Source organism: Halictus rubicundus, chromosome 4 (genome assembly GCF_050948215.1).
Source record: "Halictus rubicundus isolate RS-2024b chromosome 4, iyHalRubi1_principal, whole genome shotgun sequence".
Taxonomy (NCBI): domain Eukaryota; kingdom Metazoa; phylum Arthropoda; class Insecta; order Hymenoptera; family Halictidae; genus Halictus; species Halictus rubicundus.
This window is the reverse complement of record NC_135152.1, coordinates 6,859,316-6,880,813: the sequence shown is the minus strand read 5'-3', so window position 1 is coordinate 6,880,813 and position 21,498 is coordinate 6,859,316. Positions and strand designations below refer to the sequence as shown.

At 40.9% G+C, this 21,498-nt stretch overlaps 1 protein-coding gene across 3 annotated transcripts; it reads left to right on the top strand.

Annotated features, from left to right (window-relative positions):
• Positions 1–21,159, top strand: Jdp (DnaJ domain-containing protein). Of its 3 annotated transcripts, none has more exons than XM_076786468.1 (6): positions 1–200; positions 3,605–4,258; positions 8,679–8,780; positions 10,453–10,569; positions 12,186–13,324; positions 13,379–21,159. In XM_076786468.1, the coding sequence occupies exons 2-5, from the start codon at positions 4,175–4,177 to the stop codon at positions 12,405–12,407; spliced, it is 525 nt and encodes a 174-aa protein (XP_076642583.1). In that variant the 5' UTR covers positions 1–200; positions 3,605–4,174; the 3' UTR covers positions 12,408–13,324; positions 13,379–21,159. The 3 variants fall into 3 exon arrangements, with proteins under 3 accessions (XP_076642583.1, XP_076642584.1, XP_076642582.1); XM_076786469.1 differs by having other exon boundaries at positions 3,601–4,258; positions 12,231–13,324; XM_076786467.1 differs by having other exon boundaries at positions 3,601–4,258.
• Positions 21,160–21,498: the final 339 nt, after the last annotated feature.

Sequence of the window (21,498 nt, the reverse complement as noted above, 5' to 3'; positions counted from 1 at the left end):
GTATGCGACGACATTAATTCGAGTCAGATAGCGTCGTACACTGTGCTCCATATGTATACTTTGCCAGTTTGTTCACTGTACGAATTAAATTTTTCGTTTCTCGAGTGCCGAACCGCCCGTCGCGATCAGTGTTCGTCTCAGTGTCCTCCCCGGTGGCCGAAAACTAATTAAACTAATTAAATCAAAACCATCGGAGATAGGTAATTTCAGTGACATATTCGTGCCAGTTTCCATTCATCAAGCGATATTAAGTGCGCTGGTTGCGCGAGGATTATTTGCGTTCCCGTTGGAAATATTAATTTACTCGCCGTTCCAGCGTTTAATTAAAGAAAATTGACGCGATCAGTGACGTCGGCAATATAAATCCGAGCTTCTTGGATTATCACGTTGCGAGAGCTCGCGGTTCATAACGAACGCGTTCCGTACGAGGGCTTTAATCAAAATCTTGTATGCGCTGTATGTATGGTTTTTAATTGTAATCGGAGAGTCGGCTGGTGTTCGTGTCGGATTATTAACGTTCGACGTGTCTCGTATTAATTTACAATGTAATTCGGCCCCCTTCTCGAATTTGTCTTCGTCATCTTCCGTACAATTAATTCAATTAAGCTATCCCGTTGCGTCCGATGTTTTTGCATTTCAAATGTTTGCGTGAGACGACATTACGTTCGTACGATTCTTGCCTCGAATATTTTTCCCAGCAGAAGAACGGTAAATTCCGGTCGCTCTTTATTAAAATTTCTATTCCCTTGACTTTCGTTCTGTTATATTCTGCTACACTTTTCGTACATACATACATATATGCATATATATTCTCTTTCCGTCCGCTGCGGATGAACGAAGATTCGCAGACCCTTTTTAAACAAAAAACTGAGTTGATTCAATTTGGTTCGGTCTCTTTCGCTGTTACAATTTTCATAAAGGCACGTCAACCCGGCCGACAAAAAAAAACATTGTGGAGCCTGCAATGTAGACCACGGGCCGCATGAGTGATTCCTTTCACCGATAAAACGAAAAAAAAATTCCATTCGGATTTTCGCGAACTCGGGATCTTCGTTCCCAGAGGATCCGCGAATTTCACCCTCCATTGGCGAGATGAGGTCTCCGGGAACTCATAAAACTATGTAAATCAATCCGTTCGGTGAATACAATAGAAATTTTAGCGACCGTTTTCGTTATTCCTGGATACGCGAAACCAAGAGAATAACTCACTGGAGTTCCTTTGGGTCAATTTAATTTCATAAAATATTTATCAAAGAGGTGCAGTTTTAATTCGTCTTTTGATACACGTGGGGATGCGGGGATGCGTTAACATTCGCAATTTAATTACTTTGCAGCACTTCAATACGGAGGTACTTCATTTCTACCGTTATTGCTTCCATTATGTTATTCGAATAATGAATTGACCGCGAATTGTATGCATTTGCATATAGTAGTTTGACGGTGCAATACTAGGTTTAGTAAAATCTCGTTATTGGAAGGCAATGTAATCCTTAATCCAGGAAACACATTTCTTCACGATTTCAATTTTCATAAATTAATCCGAGGACGGTCTTCCCACGACCGAACTGTCCCCCATTTCTTTTTTATAAAAGAACTAAAAAAAAAAAATTGCATGGCCAGTTTTAGGGGATCGTTATAAAGCTTCATATCTATGATTGATTCAGTGATGAAAAAATTTTCCAATCTCTCTAGAGACGTTTCAATGCGTACTATTTCCGGAAAAAATGATCTATGACGGACTAGGGGTAGACACGAATTTCAAAAATATAGAAATCCTTTCATCCATCTAGAATCTGCCAAACAGTTAACGCAAGCAAAAATTTGTTTATTGAGAGGTGGAAATACAATTAACATTGTCGACGTCGCTACTGTATACCAAAAGTGGTAGAAGTCACCCCCGAAGCATAAAAATTGTATAATAGTTTCTAGAATTTGTCAAGTGGCAAAAACAGAGTTCACAAGAATTTATTTGTCGAAAGGTGGGATTACAAGCGCTACTGTCAGTATCTCTTACTCTGAACAACAGCGTAGAAACAACCCTAAATATAAATGCTGTGATGTACCTAGAATCTACGGAGTAGAAACTACCCCTAAAAATATAGAAATCAGCTTACGTAGTATTTGTTAAGAATCCAAAATACTGTTAACAAAAAATTGTTTGGTGGAAGGTAGAACTACGTTCGTCACTGTCAGCATCCCCCATTATGAACGGAGGTGTAGAAACCGCCCTAAATAGAAAAGCTACATAGAATATACGGGGCAGACACTACCCCTAAAAATATAGAAATCAGCCTACGTAGTATTTGTTAAGAATCCGAAATACTGTTAACAAAAATTTGATTGGTGGAAGGTAGGACTACGGTCGTCACTGTCAGCATCCCCTACTCTGAACGGAGGTGTAGACAGCGTCCTAAATAGAAATGCTACCTAGAATCTACGGGGCAGACACTACCCCTAAAAATATAGAAATCAGCTTACGTAGTATTTGTTAAGAATCCAAAATACTGTTAACAAAAAATTGTCTGGTGGAAGGTAGAACTATGTTCGTCACTGTCAGCATCCCCTATTATGAACGGAGGTGTAGACACCGCCCTAAATAGAAAAGCTACCTAGAATCTACGGGGCAGACACTACCCCTAAAAATGTCAGCCTACGTAGTATTTGTTAAGAATCCGAAATACTGTTAACAAAAAATTGTCTGGTGGAAGGTAGAACTACGATCGTCACTGTCAGCATCCCCTACTCTGAACGGAGGTGTAGACAGCGTCCTAAATAGAAATGCTACCTAGAATCTACGGGGCAGACACTACCCCTAAAAATATAGAAATCAGCCTACGTAGTATTTGTTAAGAATCCGAAATACCGTTAAGAAAAATTTGTTTGGTGGAAGGTAGGACTACGGTTGTCACTGTCAGCATCCCCTACTCTGAACACAGGTGTAGACACCGCCCTAAATAGAAATGCTACCTAGAATCTACGGGACAGAAACTACCCCTAAAAATGTCAGCCTACGTAGTATTTGTTAAGAATCCGAAATACTGTTAACAAAAATTTGATTGTTGGAAGGTAGAACTACATTCGTCACTGTCAGCATCCCCTACTCTGAACGTAGGTGTGGAAACCGCCCTAAATAGAAATGCTACCTAGAATCTACGGGGCAGCCACTACCCCTAAAAATATAGAAATCAGCTTACGTAGTATTTGTTAAGAATCCAAAATACTGTTAACAGAAAATTGTCTGGTGGAAGGTAGAACTACGTTCGTCACTGTCAGCATCCCCTACTCTGAACACAGGTGTAGACACCGCCCTAAATAGAAATGCTACCTAGAATCTACGGGGCATAAACTACCCCTAAAAATGTCAGCCTACGTAGTATTTGTTAAGAATTCAAAATACTGTTAACAAAAAATTGTCTGGTGGAAGGTAGAACTACGGTCGTCACTGTCAGCATCCCCTACTCTGAACACAGGTGTAGACACCGCCCTAAATAGAAATGCTACCTAGAATCTACGGGGCATAAACTACCCCTAAAAATGTCAGCCTACGTAATATTTGTTAAGAATCGGAAATACTGTTAAGAAAAATTTGTTTGGTGGAAGGTAGGAGTTGCCGTGTGCCGGTTCGTGCGCAGGTGGATTCAGGTGCGTGAACGCCTTAGGATCGACGGTTTCGCTGAGACGTTTTCGCGACGATGTCCCATCGCGGCGTGGGGTGGTGGCAGCGCGGTTAGGTGGTGGTGGTTGGCTGGATTGCGCACACGCGATGGATTTCCCGGGGAACCGGGTCTTTCCGGGTCTCCGACACGGTTTTCCCTCGTACGGCTCACTCCGGCGTCCGACGTGCGACACGGCAACAGGTGACGGGAATCGACTCTCTCTCCGCGGAAGATCCTCGAAACGACCAGAAGGATCGCAGAGTGTGACTGGTGACGGTGACGCGGCGATCCACGCGTCTCGATCCGATCCACGCGCGACCACGTTACACAAACACACGCACACACACTCTCTCTCTCTCTCTCTCATCGTCAGATTCCGTTGAGAAGAAATCCTGCGACCGACACACCAAACCGACGCAAAAGGCTCTCGCTCTATCTCTTTGTTGTTCGACGTTGGCCACTCGACGAGGATTTAGGGGAGGATCCGTTTCCCAAGGGAACAGAATTACCGAGGGAAAATGAGCGTCGAGGACGCCATCAATTATAAGCCCAGCGCGGAGGAGGATTACTATGCTCTCCTCTCGTGCGACGAGAACTCTACGGTGAGTTTCACATTTTTCTATTTTAAATTCTTTTATGGGATTATTTACCGCATTATTTTTTGGTTGTTTTCGGGTGGCTTGATACGGAAGGGTTGTTTCAGTGTTTTAGGTTGCGGTGGGTGGTTATTTAGAGCTTTTCGAAATTTAATTTTTTGAGCGTATGAGGGGAGAGCATTGTCTTCATTTTCTTTGCTGTTCTAGCAAAATGACTTTTTTTTCAGAGAATTTGTAAAAGTAAAATAGAGTGTTTTTAGGATCGTGTTGAGTTGTATGTTATTGTAATTTGCAGTACGATGTGGTTGTTTCATGTGGTTGTACATTACTTGGTTAATTTTAGCGTTAGTGAATGATGCAAGGGTGTCGTTCTATGAATCAACCCTTGTGCACTGGTCTGTAAAATTGAGCCATCCATGTTTTGACAATTAAATTGGACCACAGTTTACAGTGAATTCTGAAAGTAATTTAGTTTTCCACTCGCGTGTAATGTACACAAACTTTTGATGTTCGATCAACACGTGCATTTCATAAAAAAAATTGCAATTAAAAGCAGTGGGGCGTGTACAGCGTTCGAAGAGTTTGTTTATTTATGTCGAAGAGTGATTCGTTAATCACTGTATCTGCAATTTTAAATAAATTATTATTCAAAATTGATATTATGACTTCAAAAATTCCTTCTAAAGAAAATACTATCTACTATCTTTTAAAAATACACAATAAACAATTCTAAATTATTGATGATTAAGAACAACCAATGTTTCAAGCACTGAAGCAGTAATTAGTACACTACCAGGACAACGAAGCTTACAAAATTGAACTTGCAAATCCGTGTTTTCAAAGAAAAATCGAGAAAACAAATGTGTGTGTAAGCGTTCGATAACTGCATAGAATTTATATGGATATAACGTCAAAGATAGAACCTTGGTAAAAAAACTGTCTAAGAATTATCACCTGCAAGAAAGTTACAGCATCAGGGACATTAAATAACAAGCGTTCAATTGTATTTGTGATTATAAATTTCCGACGTCGTTTCCCACGTATCGCAGCTTAATTTATCTAGGGTTAAGAGAGGAGCGGGCGATCATTTTCCGCGACTCACCCTAACTCCGACGCGAAGATAGTCGATCCAGTCGGCGACTCCCTTGATTTGACATTCTCCACGAGCTGAAGATTCCTCCACGCTCCACGAAGCTCGCGTATCAAACGCTCTTCGAAGTTACGCTCGGTTAATTAGCCCCAGTGTCGGCCGCCGCGTCATAGAAGGATAATTTCATCAGCGTCCGACAGAACTTTAATCATCCGGCACTGTCTGAACTTTTCGATTAGTATCGACCGACAGCGACGAGGCGTGTGTCCGGACTGGCAGTTCGTTTCGCAAAAATACGAGCCTCGAATTATCCTCGTTAACGCTTTTCAATCTTTCAACTCCTCTTTCCTGCTCTCTAGCTATCTCACCAGCGATTGAAGCGATTAAAATCGCAACGATTCGATTAACGCGTTGATTGCACCGGTGACCGGTGTCAAGGGGAATTAAATAAACGATTCCCTTCCAATTACTCCGATTATTCCGCTTTAATGAAATACGTGTCGATTAACCCGTTGTCCGACGATGTCCAGTCGGAATAATGCGATTCCCACGCGCGAAATTTAGCTTAGAAATTAGGACTTTTGAATGGTGCAGTGCGATTTTTAAATTGTTTAGACCTCGACGAATTTTCGAGGTTGCTTGATGAAGAATGGAAGACGAGGATGATGAGTGAAATTAGAAGTTTTTAATTGGGTCAAGTGGCGTGGGAATAGTCAGGATTGAGATTGAAGATGGAATAATGCGATTCTTACTGGTGAAAATGTTTAGGAAAATGTTTGTTCGCAGAATTTTTGAAATTGTACAATAAAGGGTGAAACGAGAAAATAGTGAGAGAAATTAGGTGCTTTCTGGGTCAATGATATGCTAGAAAATTGGGTTAAGTAGCCGCGGGTTGGTCAGGATTGGAATTGGAGATGTAATAATGCGATTTAGAACTCGTGGAATTGTGTAGTCTTGACAAAATTTGTAAAGTTGTTTGAGGTGACAGAAGCACGGTGTAAGAAGTTGGATGTTTCTTGGATTAATGCAACGCTGGGAAATCGAGTTAAACAACGCAGATTGGTTAGAATTGAAGTTGAAGGTGGAATGTCAGATTTTCACGTGTGAAGCAGATAGTGTAAGAAGTTGGATGTTTCTTGGGTTAACGCGATACTGGGAAATTGGGTTAAATAGTGCAGATTGGTCGGGATTGAAATTGGAGATGAAACGTCGGATTTAATGCGATATTGCTTCTCAATGGGTTAATACTCGGCACCGCGAGGTCGAGGTTCGCGATTGTTGTAATAAAACGGCTTGAAACGGGCAGCGTCTTCAGCAATTACCCAATACTGTTCGTTTATCTCTGTCGCGGTGATAAACGCCTCGTCGTTCCTCGATCCCGGTTGCAAACGAATGTTACAAGACCAGTGATTTGCTTCTGACAATTTTATCAATTCCTTTTCCAAAAGATAATCATTTTTGCCACAATCTTTCACCACACAATTCGACATATTTTTCGATACTAATGAAACATACACATTCACGTAAACCTTGTTTACTCTCAATCAATATTTTGTCAACATCTGTGATATTTCTATTGCTGCAGGTTGATTAAAGATAAATTGCATTTAAGGGGACCTTGTAGAGGGCATATTCTGTTTGATTTATTTTTTCCAAGTCATTTCGATTGTGTTCTTGAATTTCTCTTAAAGGCTACTGATTACGGAGAAAATATGCAGGACAAGTATTTCATTGGTAATCATTAGACCACGGATCTATGGCTTCTGAAAATTTTCAAAAAATGCTAAAACATAACATCCGACAGAATCTAGTAGAATTTTTACCTATTTCAGATCTACAAGGGCTATTACCACTGAGAATAAAATTTTATTCGACTCCACTTTCTTAAAATACATTCTCATTCTAAAATTACTATGAGACTCGCTAATTAAATCAAAAACAATTAGATTCGATCTCTATTTGCAGTCCCTTGGCGATCTCGGCAAAGAACACGTGTTACAAAAGTGACTATAGCACATCTCCTTTATTTGTCTCGCCTAAGAAACTTTGCGTTCAACAGAGGGAACGTTGCGAAGATGCTAAATATTAGCGTTGCGTGAGTGGGTCTATAGTACTTGTTTCAGCGTCTATAGCAATTACGTTCCAAGTTCCGCAGCGTCTACGAAGGGTTGGATGTCCGTGAAAATAATATTTATCGCGAAGTTTCGACGCGTAATGTTTAAAGTTAAACCACCGAAGAGTTGCTAGCGAGATATTGACACGGGGTTAATGGAATAACATAATGAACTAACAGCGTGACGGAAAACGTTCCGCACCGTCGTTAATTTACGCCGAGACGACGACACGAATATCGAGGTTTTATCGAACGCGCTTCCGACGGCAACGCGAACGTCGGCGAGGTTTTCCGTTTCTGGCGACCGACGAACACCGCCCGGTTCCTCGTCGATTTCACAGTTAATGGGGACGAGTGATATTTGCCGGGCAATTTAATGAATTCGCCTAATGGGCGCGGGAGGAGGTAGAATTTCTTAATGGAACAACGGCGGGAGCAGTCCGTCGGTAAACAGGCAAACACGATCGCTCATTAACCCCTCACCCCTCTAACCAACCCCCGGGACTTTATTTAAAGCCGCGCCGTTTATTTTCAGTGGATCGCGAGTAACGAGAACATAACAATCACTTCGAATCGCCTTCGAACACACTGGAAATTGCGGCACTTTAAAAGCACCCACCTGAAGGTATAAATCGACGTTCGAACGTGAACTTTGCGTGGATCTCGTTTTTCAATTTTTTAATAAAGCATCGATGTCCTGTGAATTTTTATAGGAATTTGTGAAGGTAAAATGTGTTCGGAGGCAGCAGAAAAATATTTTATCTTCATAAATTCGTAGAAAAATTTATAGGGCACTAACAAGGTTAGTTTATGGAAACATCAACGCGTTGGACACCATGGTGGTCGACGATGGCCGGCGCAACGGAATTGAAAATGGTTGTTATCAAATTAGCGCTACTTGATATCGATTTATCACTGCTGAAATTAACTAGATGAAAATAAATTAAAATAGGCGAAACTTGTATGAAACGGATTTGAAGGCAGATTTGTATGTCGAATGCATTTAGTTTGCTATTGTTTGTTGAGGGGTTGTTGAATGATCATTTGGGGTTTGTACGAATGACTTGCGATACATTTTAGAGGATAGTTGTGAATGGATTGTGGTAAGATTTTCACCATGTTTGGCTCTGTGAAACCATGTATCATTTATGACTGGTTTCTTGGAGTTCATAGATTGAGCGAAAATTATTTTGAAAACTTTGGTGTGTTCTTTTTGTTTCCAGGTGGAACAAATCACAGCCGAGTACAAGCTTCTCGCACTTCAATACCACCCGGACAAGAACGAAGGCGACAAGGAAGCCGAGCGGAAGTTTCAGCAACTGAAGGTTCGTTTTTCTCTTCCTCTTTCTTAACCCTCTTCTTCACCTCCTCGCGACTACTGAACAAATATCTTCGGCACCGATGTTTATTCACTCGATTCCTCAAAGTATATACCTTGCGTCTTTACGCATCAACGAACACAATCTGATAGTTTTTGCTTATAGTTGCGTAATTCCCTGGAATTATTTGGTTCTTGTTACTTTTATACGACAATCGTCCTTAGTTGCTGTGATGTTTATTTTCTAGTTATGTAAACTGTTGAGAAATTCTCGTGTGGTATCCATTGTGCGTTTTTGAACAATTTGATATCGGCGATTAGCATGTCAAAGACTGATGCAATAGAGAGACGTATGAGGTTTTTCATCGGAAGTATCGATTAAAATCGGTTTGCCAGAAGTCTAGTTCGAGGATAGGAATTAATTAATGAGTCACCAGGAACTGGTTTCGCGATTGCCTTGTCTCTTGCGACGGGTTGCCTTGTGAACGTCAATGCTGTACGACAATGTTTCACGAGAGTTGATCCGTGTATAAATAATGTATCAGTTCAAGTACAAGTATTAATGTAAATTTGTAATATAAAAATTGAATTCCTACCGTCAGATCTTCCGTTCAATTTCAAATGTACTTCAGCTAATTCCAGAACATCTCTTTTCATCTTTTATTCGACGTCGGAGTAAAATATTCTATCCTCCTCGCGAATCGATTCGGTTAATCAAAGATAAAATGGAATCAAATTCTATACAATATTGTATAATTTTATAACAGTTTCCATACAAACGCATGAAGCTCCACGATCAATCGATAATTGTCATCGAATTTAGCCTCCAATTTCTGCTAAATCTCACACGTTATAAGTCGCCTAAAATTTTATCGCGCAACGTATAAACAGATGAAGGATGATATCAATTTTCATCATATTTACTCTTCCGCGGCTTTCAATTTTTTCACCGAATTAAATCAATCAAAACATTAAATGAAGCTGCAAATTCCACAATTTTTCCAAATTTTGTAAATTGCATGAAACGCGTGAAATTATAGCGACAATTTTTATGAAATTTGTTGGCATGTTAATGTTTCCACGAGTCAAATCAATCAACGAGTAACGAAAAGAAGCTATAATACTGTTCAGAATTTTCAGAAAACTTCGATATAACGTACGCAGAACTTAACGTTGGAATGATATAAAAATTTTTGTCTATTCTCCAGCGGCATTTTAATTCTTTATTTCTTTCAATAATCTAGCAAAAAATTTTTACTTGGTTACTTTCTTTTATTGTTACTCACTTTTGCGTAAAGATCGGTCTAGCGATAAAATACCGAGAGATTTATAACGTGCGAAATTTTGTTGAAAGATTATCTTGTTTTTAATAATGTAGAAATATCGCGCCGTTCGCAAATTCTTTCAATTTTTCCTGTCCCTTCAAATTGTCCCTAGTCACTTCTCTCATAAGCGCGGAAAATCCGCAGTCTCCTTACCTCGCCGTAAATAAAATGCAGTAGCGAGGAGGATGGCAAGGCTTTATGAAATTTATTCCGTAGTAGAGACGCAGCATAAGAGCCGAGATCAAACGCGTCAAAAGCGTCACGTCGCGTCGCGTCGCGTCGCGTCGCGATCAAACGCGTATCGCTCGGCGATTGAAAGGCTACTCGTTTGTTTCCTCTTTTCTGTTATGGCAGCACGCGAAAGAGGTTCTCTGCGACCCTGAGAAAAGAAGCAACTACGACAAATGGAGGCACAGCGGGATCGCTATCAGCTACAAGCAGTGGCTCGGAATGAAGGAGCACGTTCACCAAGTGAGTAAGCTTGACGGAAATTCCATTCGCGACGTTCTCTCTCTCTATATATAAATCGCAACAATAGAAGCGAAAAACCGTCGAACCCGTTCGTGCGAGAAATTTCTTGCCCCCGAACAGAATGATGCTCGTAAAATTTTCGTTGGAACGTCGGACCTATCCGAAACAGTCTCAAAACGGCTATTGTTCGGTTGACTTTACGTTCGATTCGCCGGAAATTAGAAAACGTCGCGCGAACATTTTTATGGTAATTGCTTAAAGCCCGATAAAAGGAACCGAAACCTACTTGTCGATATTGTAGCTTAATATTGCAATACATGGTCGGGGTTTTAACGAACTGCGTGGGGTTTACAGTTGTGCTGGCAATTCTTCGGAACGGAGTTGTCGCGGGGGAAATAAATGATTCGCTTTTGGTTGAAATATAGTAAGGGAAACTTCCTTTAGATGTTTTGTGATTTTTCGTTGTTGAATTACGAGGCTGAAATTTTGTGGCTGGTTTTTTCGTTTTGTTTTTGGCTTGAAATTTCTCGTATGACCTGGAGCTGCTTCGAGGGAAGTGGTTGCTGCAGAACCTCCATTATCCGCACACAGACGAAATTCCTTAGTAAATTAAATGAAGAAAAAATTTATTCTTTTAAGTGGAACGAACTTTTAAGAATGATAGTGAGGCAGGTATAGTGTGAATGTCCATTTGAAATCGTTGACAACTGTTTTCAAAAAATTATATATAAAGATTGTAGCATTGGAAAAGACAATTATTGTTCACACAGCTAGTGTGCAGTGGGATTTATATTGTAATTATTAGACTACTGATTTGTATGCACAATAAAAATGTTTTGCATGAATTGTAAGAGGCAGGAGTTCGATACAAAATTGTTATATCCTAATTATTTTAACAAGCTGGAAATAATGTATAGTTCTAAAATTCTTTTAATGTTTTCACTGTTCCGTGCCTCATATTATTCTTGTTATAAATGCATAAATATAATAGTTACAATTGACTTGGCCAGATCAGCTTTTCTGCAGCTAATTAGCCCTCTAGGGACGATACATGTACAGTACACTAATTCTGCAGTATATTTCCCAATTTATTACGCAAGCTCAGAACCTAGTAAGGAGAGATGCCTCTGTACGAAATTATAGTAACATCACAGAACATTAGTAGCACAAAAAGGAAATTGCACATCGTCCCTGAAGGGTAAAATCCCCATATTACATTCAAATAAACACGATTGCACGGAAAAATTGGGGCCATTGATCCAAAAACATATATCCTAAAAATTCTAACAAAAATCGAGAGGACCGCTATCAAGTATTGTTAACAGACGCCAAAAAATATCGCAAGAATTATTCATTTTCTGACCCAAATTGCTTTTCCACGAAAAATTTCCAGAGAGAGATACTGCAGTTTATGCAGTTCGCGGTTCGTCCCAATGTTTCGTGCAAAAAGTTTCCCGGTGTTCTGCAATTTTCTCGTCTTGTCGGATAATGGAGGTTCCTGGTCGGCGCACGTGCCTTGCTGTGAGACGCGAGGCGAAAAATAGGGGATTGGTGACGGTGATAGAATAAGGGGTGGCTAGGCTAGTCAATAAGAAATGAAATCGAATGCGTCGTAGTCGATGCACTGGAGCACACCGAAGACGAAGGATCGCATGCTGCAGGATGCGTCGGGCGAGGCAGCCGGATCCCCAGGGCACACCAAGGTCGTGCCCCCGAACGCGCACAGAAGAGCGTCCGAAGGGGGTGCGAACATTTATTACGGCAGCCGTCGCGACCACGGCTGGACCTGCGATGCACCGAGCGAGGTCGTCAACAAGTTCCGCAACTACGAGGTCTAAGCCGAGGGATTCCACGAGGGAGCCCGTTGTCGCCAGGACCAACAATACACTTACTTGCGTGTCTACCTTTCAGCTATACCGAATGGAAAACAGAACACAGAGCTACAGCAAACAGCATCCAACACGTACACACTCTAACAACATGAAAGACACACGAATTTTCACGCTCGTCATTGTCCAACCGAAGGATCAGACCCAAGAGTCGTTCGGCTCGAGACGAACCTGCTGAAGCATCATTCGACTTTGTTTCTCGCTCCGAGATGGTCGGGAGGATTATTCCTGGTGGACGGTTGCGGCTGTATAATTTTGTAATTTGTTTTTCTTACTGAAGTGGTGGAGCACTGGAGACGACTTGGAAGGAGCAACGAGGATTCATAAGATGTTTTCGTAATTTTGATTCTGTTTCGAAATGGAAACGACATTTTTCGAAGTACAGAGCTGAAGGTTCACGTTCTAATGTTCCTCTGTGATTTTGTAACGTTCATTTTGTTCGTAAAGTGATCAGCACCGAAGACAGTCCGGGAGGAGCGTCGGAAGAAGTTCCATTTTGTTTTTGTTTGCGAACGGGAACTGACGCGACCCTTGTGGAAGTTTCGACAGTTTCGTATGAACACAGCCGAGAACGGTCCGCGCTAATCTTATGCATGATTTCGTAATTGTGTTTTCATTTGTTAGTCGAACACCGAGAATATCGGACGTAATTGTCCCACAACTCCGGCACCGGCTATTAAAGTTTCCTGACGACTTTGTAACTTTGTTTTCGTTTCCGGAGTGTCTAGGGACCCGACGATGTTGAACAGAACCTTTCCAGAAATCCTGGAAGAAGTGCGAAAGTTCACGTCGAAGGTCCACGATTTCGTAATTTTGTTCTGATTCGTGAATTTGCCGGGGATATATACCGTGTAACCGAAGGGTTAGTGATTTTATTTCTTTTACCGACCACTGTACCTGAAGAAACTCCGAGTCCGAAGATTCGTCGAGCGTGTTTTCACTCGAAGAACACCGAGATGCCGGATACGGAGGATCGACTCGACGGATTTTTACGAGGCTTTTATTCCGGGCGAAGAGTCCAGTATCGCGAGATGTTCCTGAGGATGTTGGAGGTCGAAGGTTCACGGGGAGAGGTGATTTTATAATCTCGTTTTCGTTTGTCCGGAGAATGGAGAACAGCGTTCGATGAAGCTGAAGAAGATGGAGCCGATGATCGGACAGGGGGATGATGATGTAACTTGATTACCGGGCACAATGAAGAACGAAACGAGGTGTTTCTCGTTCAGACATGGCACACGCCGAAGTACAAAACACGATTGAAACGACCAACGGAATAGGAATAGCTACTTTAATTGTACACGGGGAGGGGGAAGGGGAGCAAGAATTATGAAACATGGCAGGATCTTCTGAACTTCATTACTCACTCTGGAGAACGAAGGAAAAATCGAGGGGAGGCGAATGCACATTAAATAGAAAACCAAGACAACGGAGAATACTTCGAACGTAATTATTGTGCGCATAGAAGAACCAAGGGGAAAAGTATAGCTGAACTGAAATTTAATTATTGTTCACATCGGAGAAATGAGGAGGAGTATAATTCAATTTCAATGCATATTAAGTACAGAAATAAGAGGAATTATTATTCAAGGAAAATTTAAGAAGCAGAGCAATCGAATTGGTCGTTTATAAGATAAATGAGGGATCTTCCAATCTTAATTATTATTTACAAGAAGAGAGAGAGAGAGAGAGAGAGAGAGAAGTTGAAAGATGAGCAAGAACGAGATGGTATAATTATCATATCTATTGAAGGAAAAATGGCGAGACAAAGAAGGATCTTCCAGGAAGAAAAATCGAGCTGGGAAGAGGATGATGACGGTGCAATTTAATTATCATACACAATGAAGAGTGAGACGAAGTTGCAAGGACGGGAGGTTTTAATCGAGTTATCGCGTCGAGGAGAGCGGAAGAATGGCCAGATAAGAAGGCGGAGGAGACGGTCTAATTTGGTTATCGATCCTGATTTTTCGAGATCCTTTTTTTAGTGGCGATCGACAGCTCGGGGACGCTCTCGCTCTCGCGAGACTCTGCTCTGCTCTTCGGAGGATCAGCGTGGAGAGCGCGGGCGCTGTTCCAGCTTTCGATTTTTAATTATCGACGCGTTGTTGCGCCCAGCTATGACGACAGGACGGAAGGCTCGTGGGGACCTCGGAGATGAAATGTTCCACGATCGGTTGGACGGTGGTATCGATGTCGTGTCGAGCAGAGCTGGATTTCCACGATTCCGCGAAGGGATCCGAAAACGTAAGGGAATAAATAGTTGTTTCTACTTGTACGTTACTCGCGACGGAACGCGCCTAAGTGGCCACGCGATCGTCATTCTAAGTTGTACGAATTTTTCGGGACTCGGTGGATCGGACCGTCACTCGGTCGACGGTTACTTCCGGTGGAGATGGAGACCACTTTTATGGTGAAGAGTTCCTAAAATTGTGAGTTTGTTTATACACTTGTTTGTTGTACGGGTCAAATATTCCCGACAGTTGCCAAAAGCTACAGTTTGGTTAGTTACCTAATTAACAGAATTATTTAAAAAAAATTATTATTTAACACTTATTTTTTGATGTTTCTAACTAATTTTGGTTATATTTACACTGACATGTGCATTCAGTACACGGTGAAATTTTACAGATTTTAATAAGAAACGATATTCTAAGTTGGGAATGAATTTTTATTTTGTTGCCTTTTCAATGCCTGTAAACATTAATACGATTAAAATAAGCACAACAATACAATATTTAGTTTACTCAATGTGAATTTCGTGTACAATCTGACACAGTCTCCAATCGATAGAATAATGTAAAACATTACTTTGCTGCTGTACATTGATATTATCACTATGTAAGCTTCTCTTTTAAACGATAAATATTAATACGTTCGAAAAGAGCGCCGTAATCCACCATTTAACTTGTTCGACGTATGTATCGTTTTTAATCTGATAATATATTTAATCGAACTCTTCACCATCAAAGAATCGATCGAAGCAACGATTATTCGTCCTCTCGCGAAGTAAATTGCGATGAGAAATTGCATCCCAATTTCACCAAAGAACTGCAAATTATAGCGATTTTAGCAACAAGAGCGTCCAACAAAAGGGAGCGACGCGATTCGCGAATTTTAGCATAACGTCGCGTCACTTAAGCGGTTCCCGCAGCGTCGAGTAACTAGAAGCAAATAAAAAAAAGAAAACGTAACTCGTTGTTCTAAACATTGAGTGCTCCCCGGTGGAAATCTTAAACAATTTTACCCGGCGTGTGGTTGGAAACCGCGTTCCCGACGGGGCGGCGCGGCGGCATTGTCGTGATTGAATTTTTGTCGATGGAAAAAACGCTAGAGGGAAATTGTTTAAGCGATCGTTTTTCCACTGTCGGGCAAATCGGTGACGGCGCTCTTGTACCTGTGACAAACGCAAAATGTATATCGTTTTCTCTCTCGACGACACTTGAACGTTCCGAGAGTCCAATCACTACCCCCATAGAACTCGTGTCACCCCCTCCTATCCGCGTTTCAACCCCCTCGTCCGGAAAAAAAGAACGATATTTTCCCGAGCAAACTGTCTGTCAGACTTTATCAAAATTCATCGCCGTATTTTCAGGAAAAGAATTGGAAAGCTGACGCTCGCGAGCGTGTAAATTGTGTGTGTGTAAATTTTTCAAAGAAAAAATTCGATGAAAAAAATATTTTTGCCTGTCGAAACAATGCCTCGTTGCGTAGAACGAACCGGTTTCGCTCTTAGATTGCTAGTTCCAGCAAAACCTTTTAATCTATACTTTTGTTGACTCTTTTTGACAATCGATTTTGTTTACGAATTGCAATTGATTGTTCTTGAAGCCTCGAACAATTTTTCTTCTTTATCGATTTTATATGTACTTCGAGTCTTTCATAACTGATCAGAAATTATTAAAGTTATTATTAAAGACAGGAGAATTTTAGAAATTAAAGAATGGATTGTCGATAGACTGGCAATTTTATTTTTGCGAGGCAGATTAGCATGTTGATTCAGTGGCGAATTGATGTAAGGGAGGGAATCGAAGCGAATGGAGCTCGAGTGCAACCCTAAGAGCTTCCATCGAGCCAACAATTCCGAAATATTCGCTGCACTCCAGGCTTTTCAGTCGATTGAAAAATACGAACACTCAATTTATCAATTTCGCCATTGAAAAGCCTCGACGGTTCTGAACAGGTTCGGAAATTTTCCGCGTCACGCTCCATCATGACGACCAACAAACCGACATATCGCCTGGAAGTGAAAAAGAAAACACACGCACACACACAAACAGTGATTTACGCGTGTATCTCCCGGCGAAGGGGTTGACAAACTCGACTTCTTTTCACCGTCATTCATCATCCTCGATAGCACACCCTCTCACGACAGCGAGTTACATCATCCGTGAGTTGTTTTTCGCGACGCGGCAAGCATTCATATTCGATGTATCGTTTCTTTCTTCTTCTCGTTCCATTCTCGCGCGAACAATCGTGATCAGCGGGCTGCGAATTTTCTGCCTTTGCGGCCTCCATTGCTCGGCGAACCGAAATGTTTCGCGAAGCTTCCCCAAAATCCACGGGAGTTCTACTACAATGTTCTATACGAATTATTAACATCTTACTCCAATTTTTATTGCAACGTGTACAAAATATTTTCGAACGTACTGATTTTATTAGTTCAAAACGATTAGATTGTAGTTTTTATCTCGCTAAGTATTTTTTAACATTTTACCGGGGGTCATATTATTACTAACATTTGCGTTTCCTCTTCTTATTTTTATGTTTGTTATCTTCTTGTGTACAGACCTCTAAAAATTATTGTTCTATTAAGCACATGATTTTTATCAGAATTGTTTCTTTTTATTAACCCTTTGCACTCGGCGCTGTTTTCATTCTAAAACTAAATTTTTCTTCCGTCTTAGAATATTTTCATTTTATTCATACGAAACTGATCCGATGTAATATTTAAATGTTTAGTAATCTGTTAAATATAAATTTCGTAATGTAACAAATATTTTGTAAAATTTCTCGTAATTTCTTTGAAATAATACCACAATAATTTCTAGTGGTGCTTCAGAGTCACCACTCGAGTGCAAAGGGTTAAATATATGGTCTTTATGAGGGGTTGAAAGAAAATTGTAGGGGATAATGCAGCAGGTTGGGCCATAAATGCAAAAGATTCGTTAGTCAGTGGCAAGTAGAGAAACGTTTTTGTAATCGATATCCTTCGACACTTCTGTTCGGCCATAATTAAGAAACCCGGCCGTAGGTAGCCAATGATCGACACCCCGAAAATAGCAGCAGTCGACTCGTCTGTATCGATGTGACCTTTCGATATTACATTCTAAGGCTCGATGGTACGGCTTAACGGTAAAAAAATCTCGTCTCTCGCGTATCATTCGTTCTATGATGTACTGCGGCTCCCATGAATCTAGAATGACCTGTGCTTCCAACCTTTTTCGATATTAACGAAAAAATTGTTAACAACAATCTGCTTGGTTTTCACCAGGAAGAACATTTAAAGCGATAAAGACTACAATGGGTACATCCATTGTGTACACCATTGCAGTATTGGAGGTTAAATTCACCCCTTCTGTTAATTTATTACCGCCAGAAATATCAGAGCTGGTTCAAATGTTGCACAATTTTCATTCCACAATTATGAATCTGAAAGGATGTTTTAGAAAATTACTGAATGAATGAATTTATTTATAAATCTCACCGAACTTGAACGAGTGAAGTCTTGCTATTTTTATAAGGAAATAAGAACGAATCAATATGAGCCACAATTAAAACCTTTAGGTGATTTTCTACATGTTCTAAATTTTTGTTATGCGTTGCTAAAGAAATTGTCAGAATCATCCAAATCGTTCTTGCAAGGATCGAATAAATTGGTTTGCTTGAGTACACACTGCAATGCAACTTCTGAATTTTTCCAAGAAAATTTTGCTAGTGAAAATGGTCTTCCTTGGTACGGTCTTTTTATGACGTATTTTGGTTTGAAAAGGGTTTGTGCGATACAGGTCGTTCGATTTCGACGCGTCGACAATATTTACGCGCGCGAACCGCTTCTCGGCTTCCCGATCGCTTTGAAGCGGCAAACAGTCTTCGCGAAGCTCCGAGTTCCGGCGTGCACCGAGGTTGTGCATCCGATACGCAATGCCCGGGGAATAATACTGAAACGAACCAAGTGTGCACGCGAGAGCGCGACGCATATCATCGGCGAGGCGGTGCGAGATTTTTGCAATGAAATCCGGACCGTAGTCGCGGCGGCAATATCGACGAAAGTACTCGGAAGTACTCGAGCAGGACGACACGACCCGCTATCGATCGCTATGAGAGCTCTCTCATATCCGGATCAAACTTTTAACCTTTCGCTGACTGAATATATGCCCCGGCTGCGCGGGATATTTACGTTTTCTGAGGAATATCAGAATAAAAAACAAACCTTCGATATAGTTACCTGCGAAGGGAAACATTTACTTTAGCTCGGACGCGCGTATTGCTATTTGAACTTCGGCTCGTGATGAAAACCGGACGTGCAAACGTTTCCTCTGTAAACATTGGACGCAGAACCATCTGCAACGTTGTAAGCAACTAAACAGTAATAATTTCATTCGCAACAATTAAAAAAGATCACGTAACCGGAATTATTTGACGCTGGTACTGGGAGACTCGTAAAAATTACGACGGTCACTACATACCAACATGGCGACGCCCTTATCTGTCAAAAACGCTGAAAATGTCCCACATCTTTGGACACGCATAACTTTTGATCTCCTAGGATTGAAACTTGTATTTTCGGGATTTTCTCTATTAAAAAAATGTTAAAAATTTCTGGTTTCTCTCAGGTAAACTTTAACCTCTACTTACCGGAAGCCTGTTAATAAGATCCTCTATAATCGTACTGTACCGAAAGGAAGCTTAAAAATTTTCTTTTACATAATAATCTCAAGTGAGTTGTCGGTTCATAATTGAAATTGCTACTGTTGTTGAAGGATAACCACCGGTAGTAATGCGTTAAGTTACAGACTGAAAAATTCGCTGTTGTTTTTATTAAAGCAGTCCTCGAATTTACTGCGACATTTATTGTCTCGTTTTACAACTTCCATATAATATACGCAAGTTCATAAAACGGTGTGTATATTTTGTGCACGGTTTTATTTCATTTACAAAATTTCACATCCAAGCGAGGAAAAGCCGAACAACAAGAGAACGTTTCAAATGGAACGGTACAGTCCCGCATATAACCCGTTGGAAAATCGTTACGAAAGGTTAAATTTAAGCTGCTTCCATTGTGAATACACGTTGTTTAAAAACACTCGAAATAATTTTCATTTCGAAATCAGAGGAAGGTGAATTATTTAAACACGAAAAGTTCTGACATTTGAGCATCCGTGAAATTACACGGGACGATGATGTAATGTTATCGGTAAAATAAAAGCGATCGTGTATTTATGGAAGAATGATCGATAGCGTGATCGTGTCGAGACCATAGGCAAGAATCGACCACGTTTTCGACTCCGTTCGGTGTTACATAATAATAAAGGGAGATTCTAGGTGGCCGAGCGGGAACGGAGTCACGAAAACCGGGGAGAACCGTGGATGTTGAGAATGTGTCCGAAGAAAAAACCTCATCAGCCGTAATGCATGTCTCTAGCCTCCGCGGGGAAACGAAACTTCTTAACCATCCTGTACGTGTGTGTGTCCTACATCTATATTTTTCTAGACGCGTCTCTGCGATTCCGCCTCGTGGAACACTGTACCTTCTATCTATTCATTATTTCCGCGCGATCGACCTATCGACGATGTCGTGCATTCGGGGAGGGGGCAGGGGACAGAGACACGTCGATCGTTGAGAATTTATAAAAACGTTAAACGTAAAAATATCGAACGTTCTCACCGGCAAGGCTTTTACCCGGATTAGCGCGTCGCGGCAAGGGCGGCCCCCGCTTCGCTAAAGCGGGGAGCAGCGACACTCAGAATCGATGACGTTGCCACCTCAATCTCGCCCTGACATATATAGACACCGAACTCTACGATTCAATTACGTTCGTCGCTTCAAATCATCATCATAATTGCACAAAGTTTTGCTCCTTTTTGGAATTATACAAATTTTAAGTGAAGTCGACAGTTCCTGGAGGATGTGATATTTATTTTTTTGAGTCGATTGTTTCAAGTACAATTTTGCTCCCTTTGGAATGGGAAAAACCATAAGTCATCTTTCCGAGTTCGGATTAATGACTACTTGCAGTCCTGGAGTTCGCTAAAGCGGGGAACGAGGTGCTTGATTTTGCAATCTTTTTCGTTTGGTGTGGATCTTGTGTAGAAGCAAGGTAATTGAGCAAATGATTGTTTTGAGAGTGATGAGAGAACGGTGATGATCGAAGCGCGCTGGTTCGTGGTAAAATCGTTCCAGCAAACAGAGATTTTAAACTATTTTTGAAGCTACACGAACCCGACGAACGGAATCCAAACGAACTTTGTAAATTTTGATACAGTACAAAGAGGAAATGAATTATAACGATTGTTGGAAACGTTCGACGTCGGCTACCCGCCTCCCCGAAAACGTGTGAGTCTCTGTTATGTACGTAATAAATATATGAATATAAATATATGCAGATATGATGTAAAAAAAAAAGTATATATCCGTCACGCGCTGGACGACGCGACGATGTGTATCCACGCCATTAAAGGTTCAATAAATGTGTTTAATTAAGAACGTTCTCTGCATTCTTTCACCCGCATGCGTATTTTGCTATTCCAGATCCGCGTGGCGAGAGGAAAATAAACGTATTCATCTATTTTATAATAATCTGTAGCTTTTCGCGAATGCGATCCGAGTTATGATTGTTATCGTGATACTGTCATTATAAATGTCGATGTTCGGATGAAATTATAGTTCGTAATGGAAGCTATTTGTACCGAAGTACTTCAAGTACTGGCAGCGTAAGTACAAACTTTAACGAAGTTCCTATCTGGGTCGATCATTTACCGGGTCAACACTGTTACGTCAAATAAATCAATCAAGACTCCATCGTGTTTGCAGCCTAATGAACGA

Excerpts from the sequence above, each read along its gene's own strand:
- Jdp (XM_076786468.1), top strand. The coding sequence starts at position 4,175 with ATGAGCGTCGAGGACGCCATCAATTATAAGCCCAGCGCGGAGGAGGAT. Across the intron at positions 4,259-8,678 it reads CGTGCGACGAGAACTCTACG|GTGGAACAAATCACAGCCGA; the intron begins GTGAGTTTCACA and ends TTTTGTTTCCAG. Across the intron at positions 10,570-12,185 it reads TGAAGGAGCACGTTCACCAA|TCGATGCACTGGAGCACACC; the intron begins GTGAGTAAGCTT and ends AATGCGTCGTAG.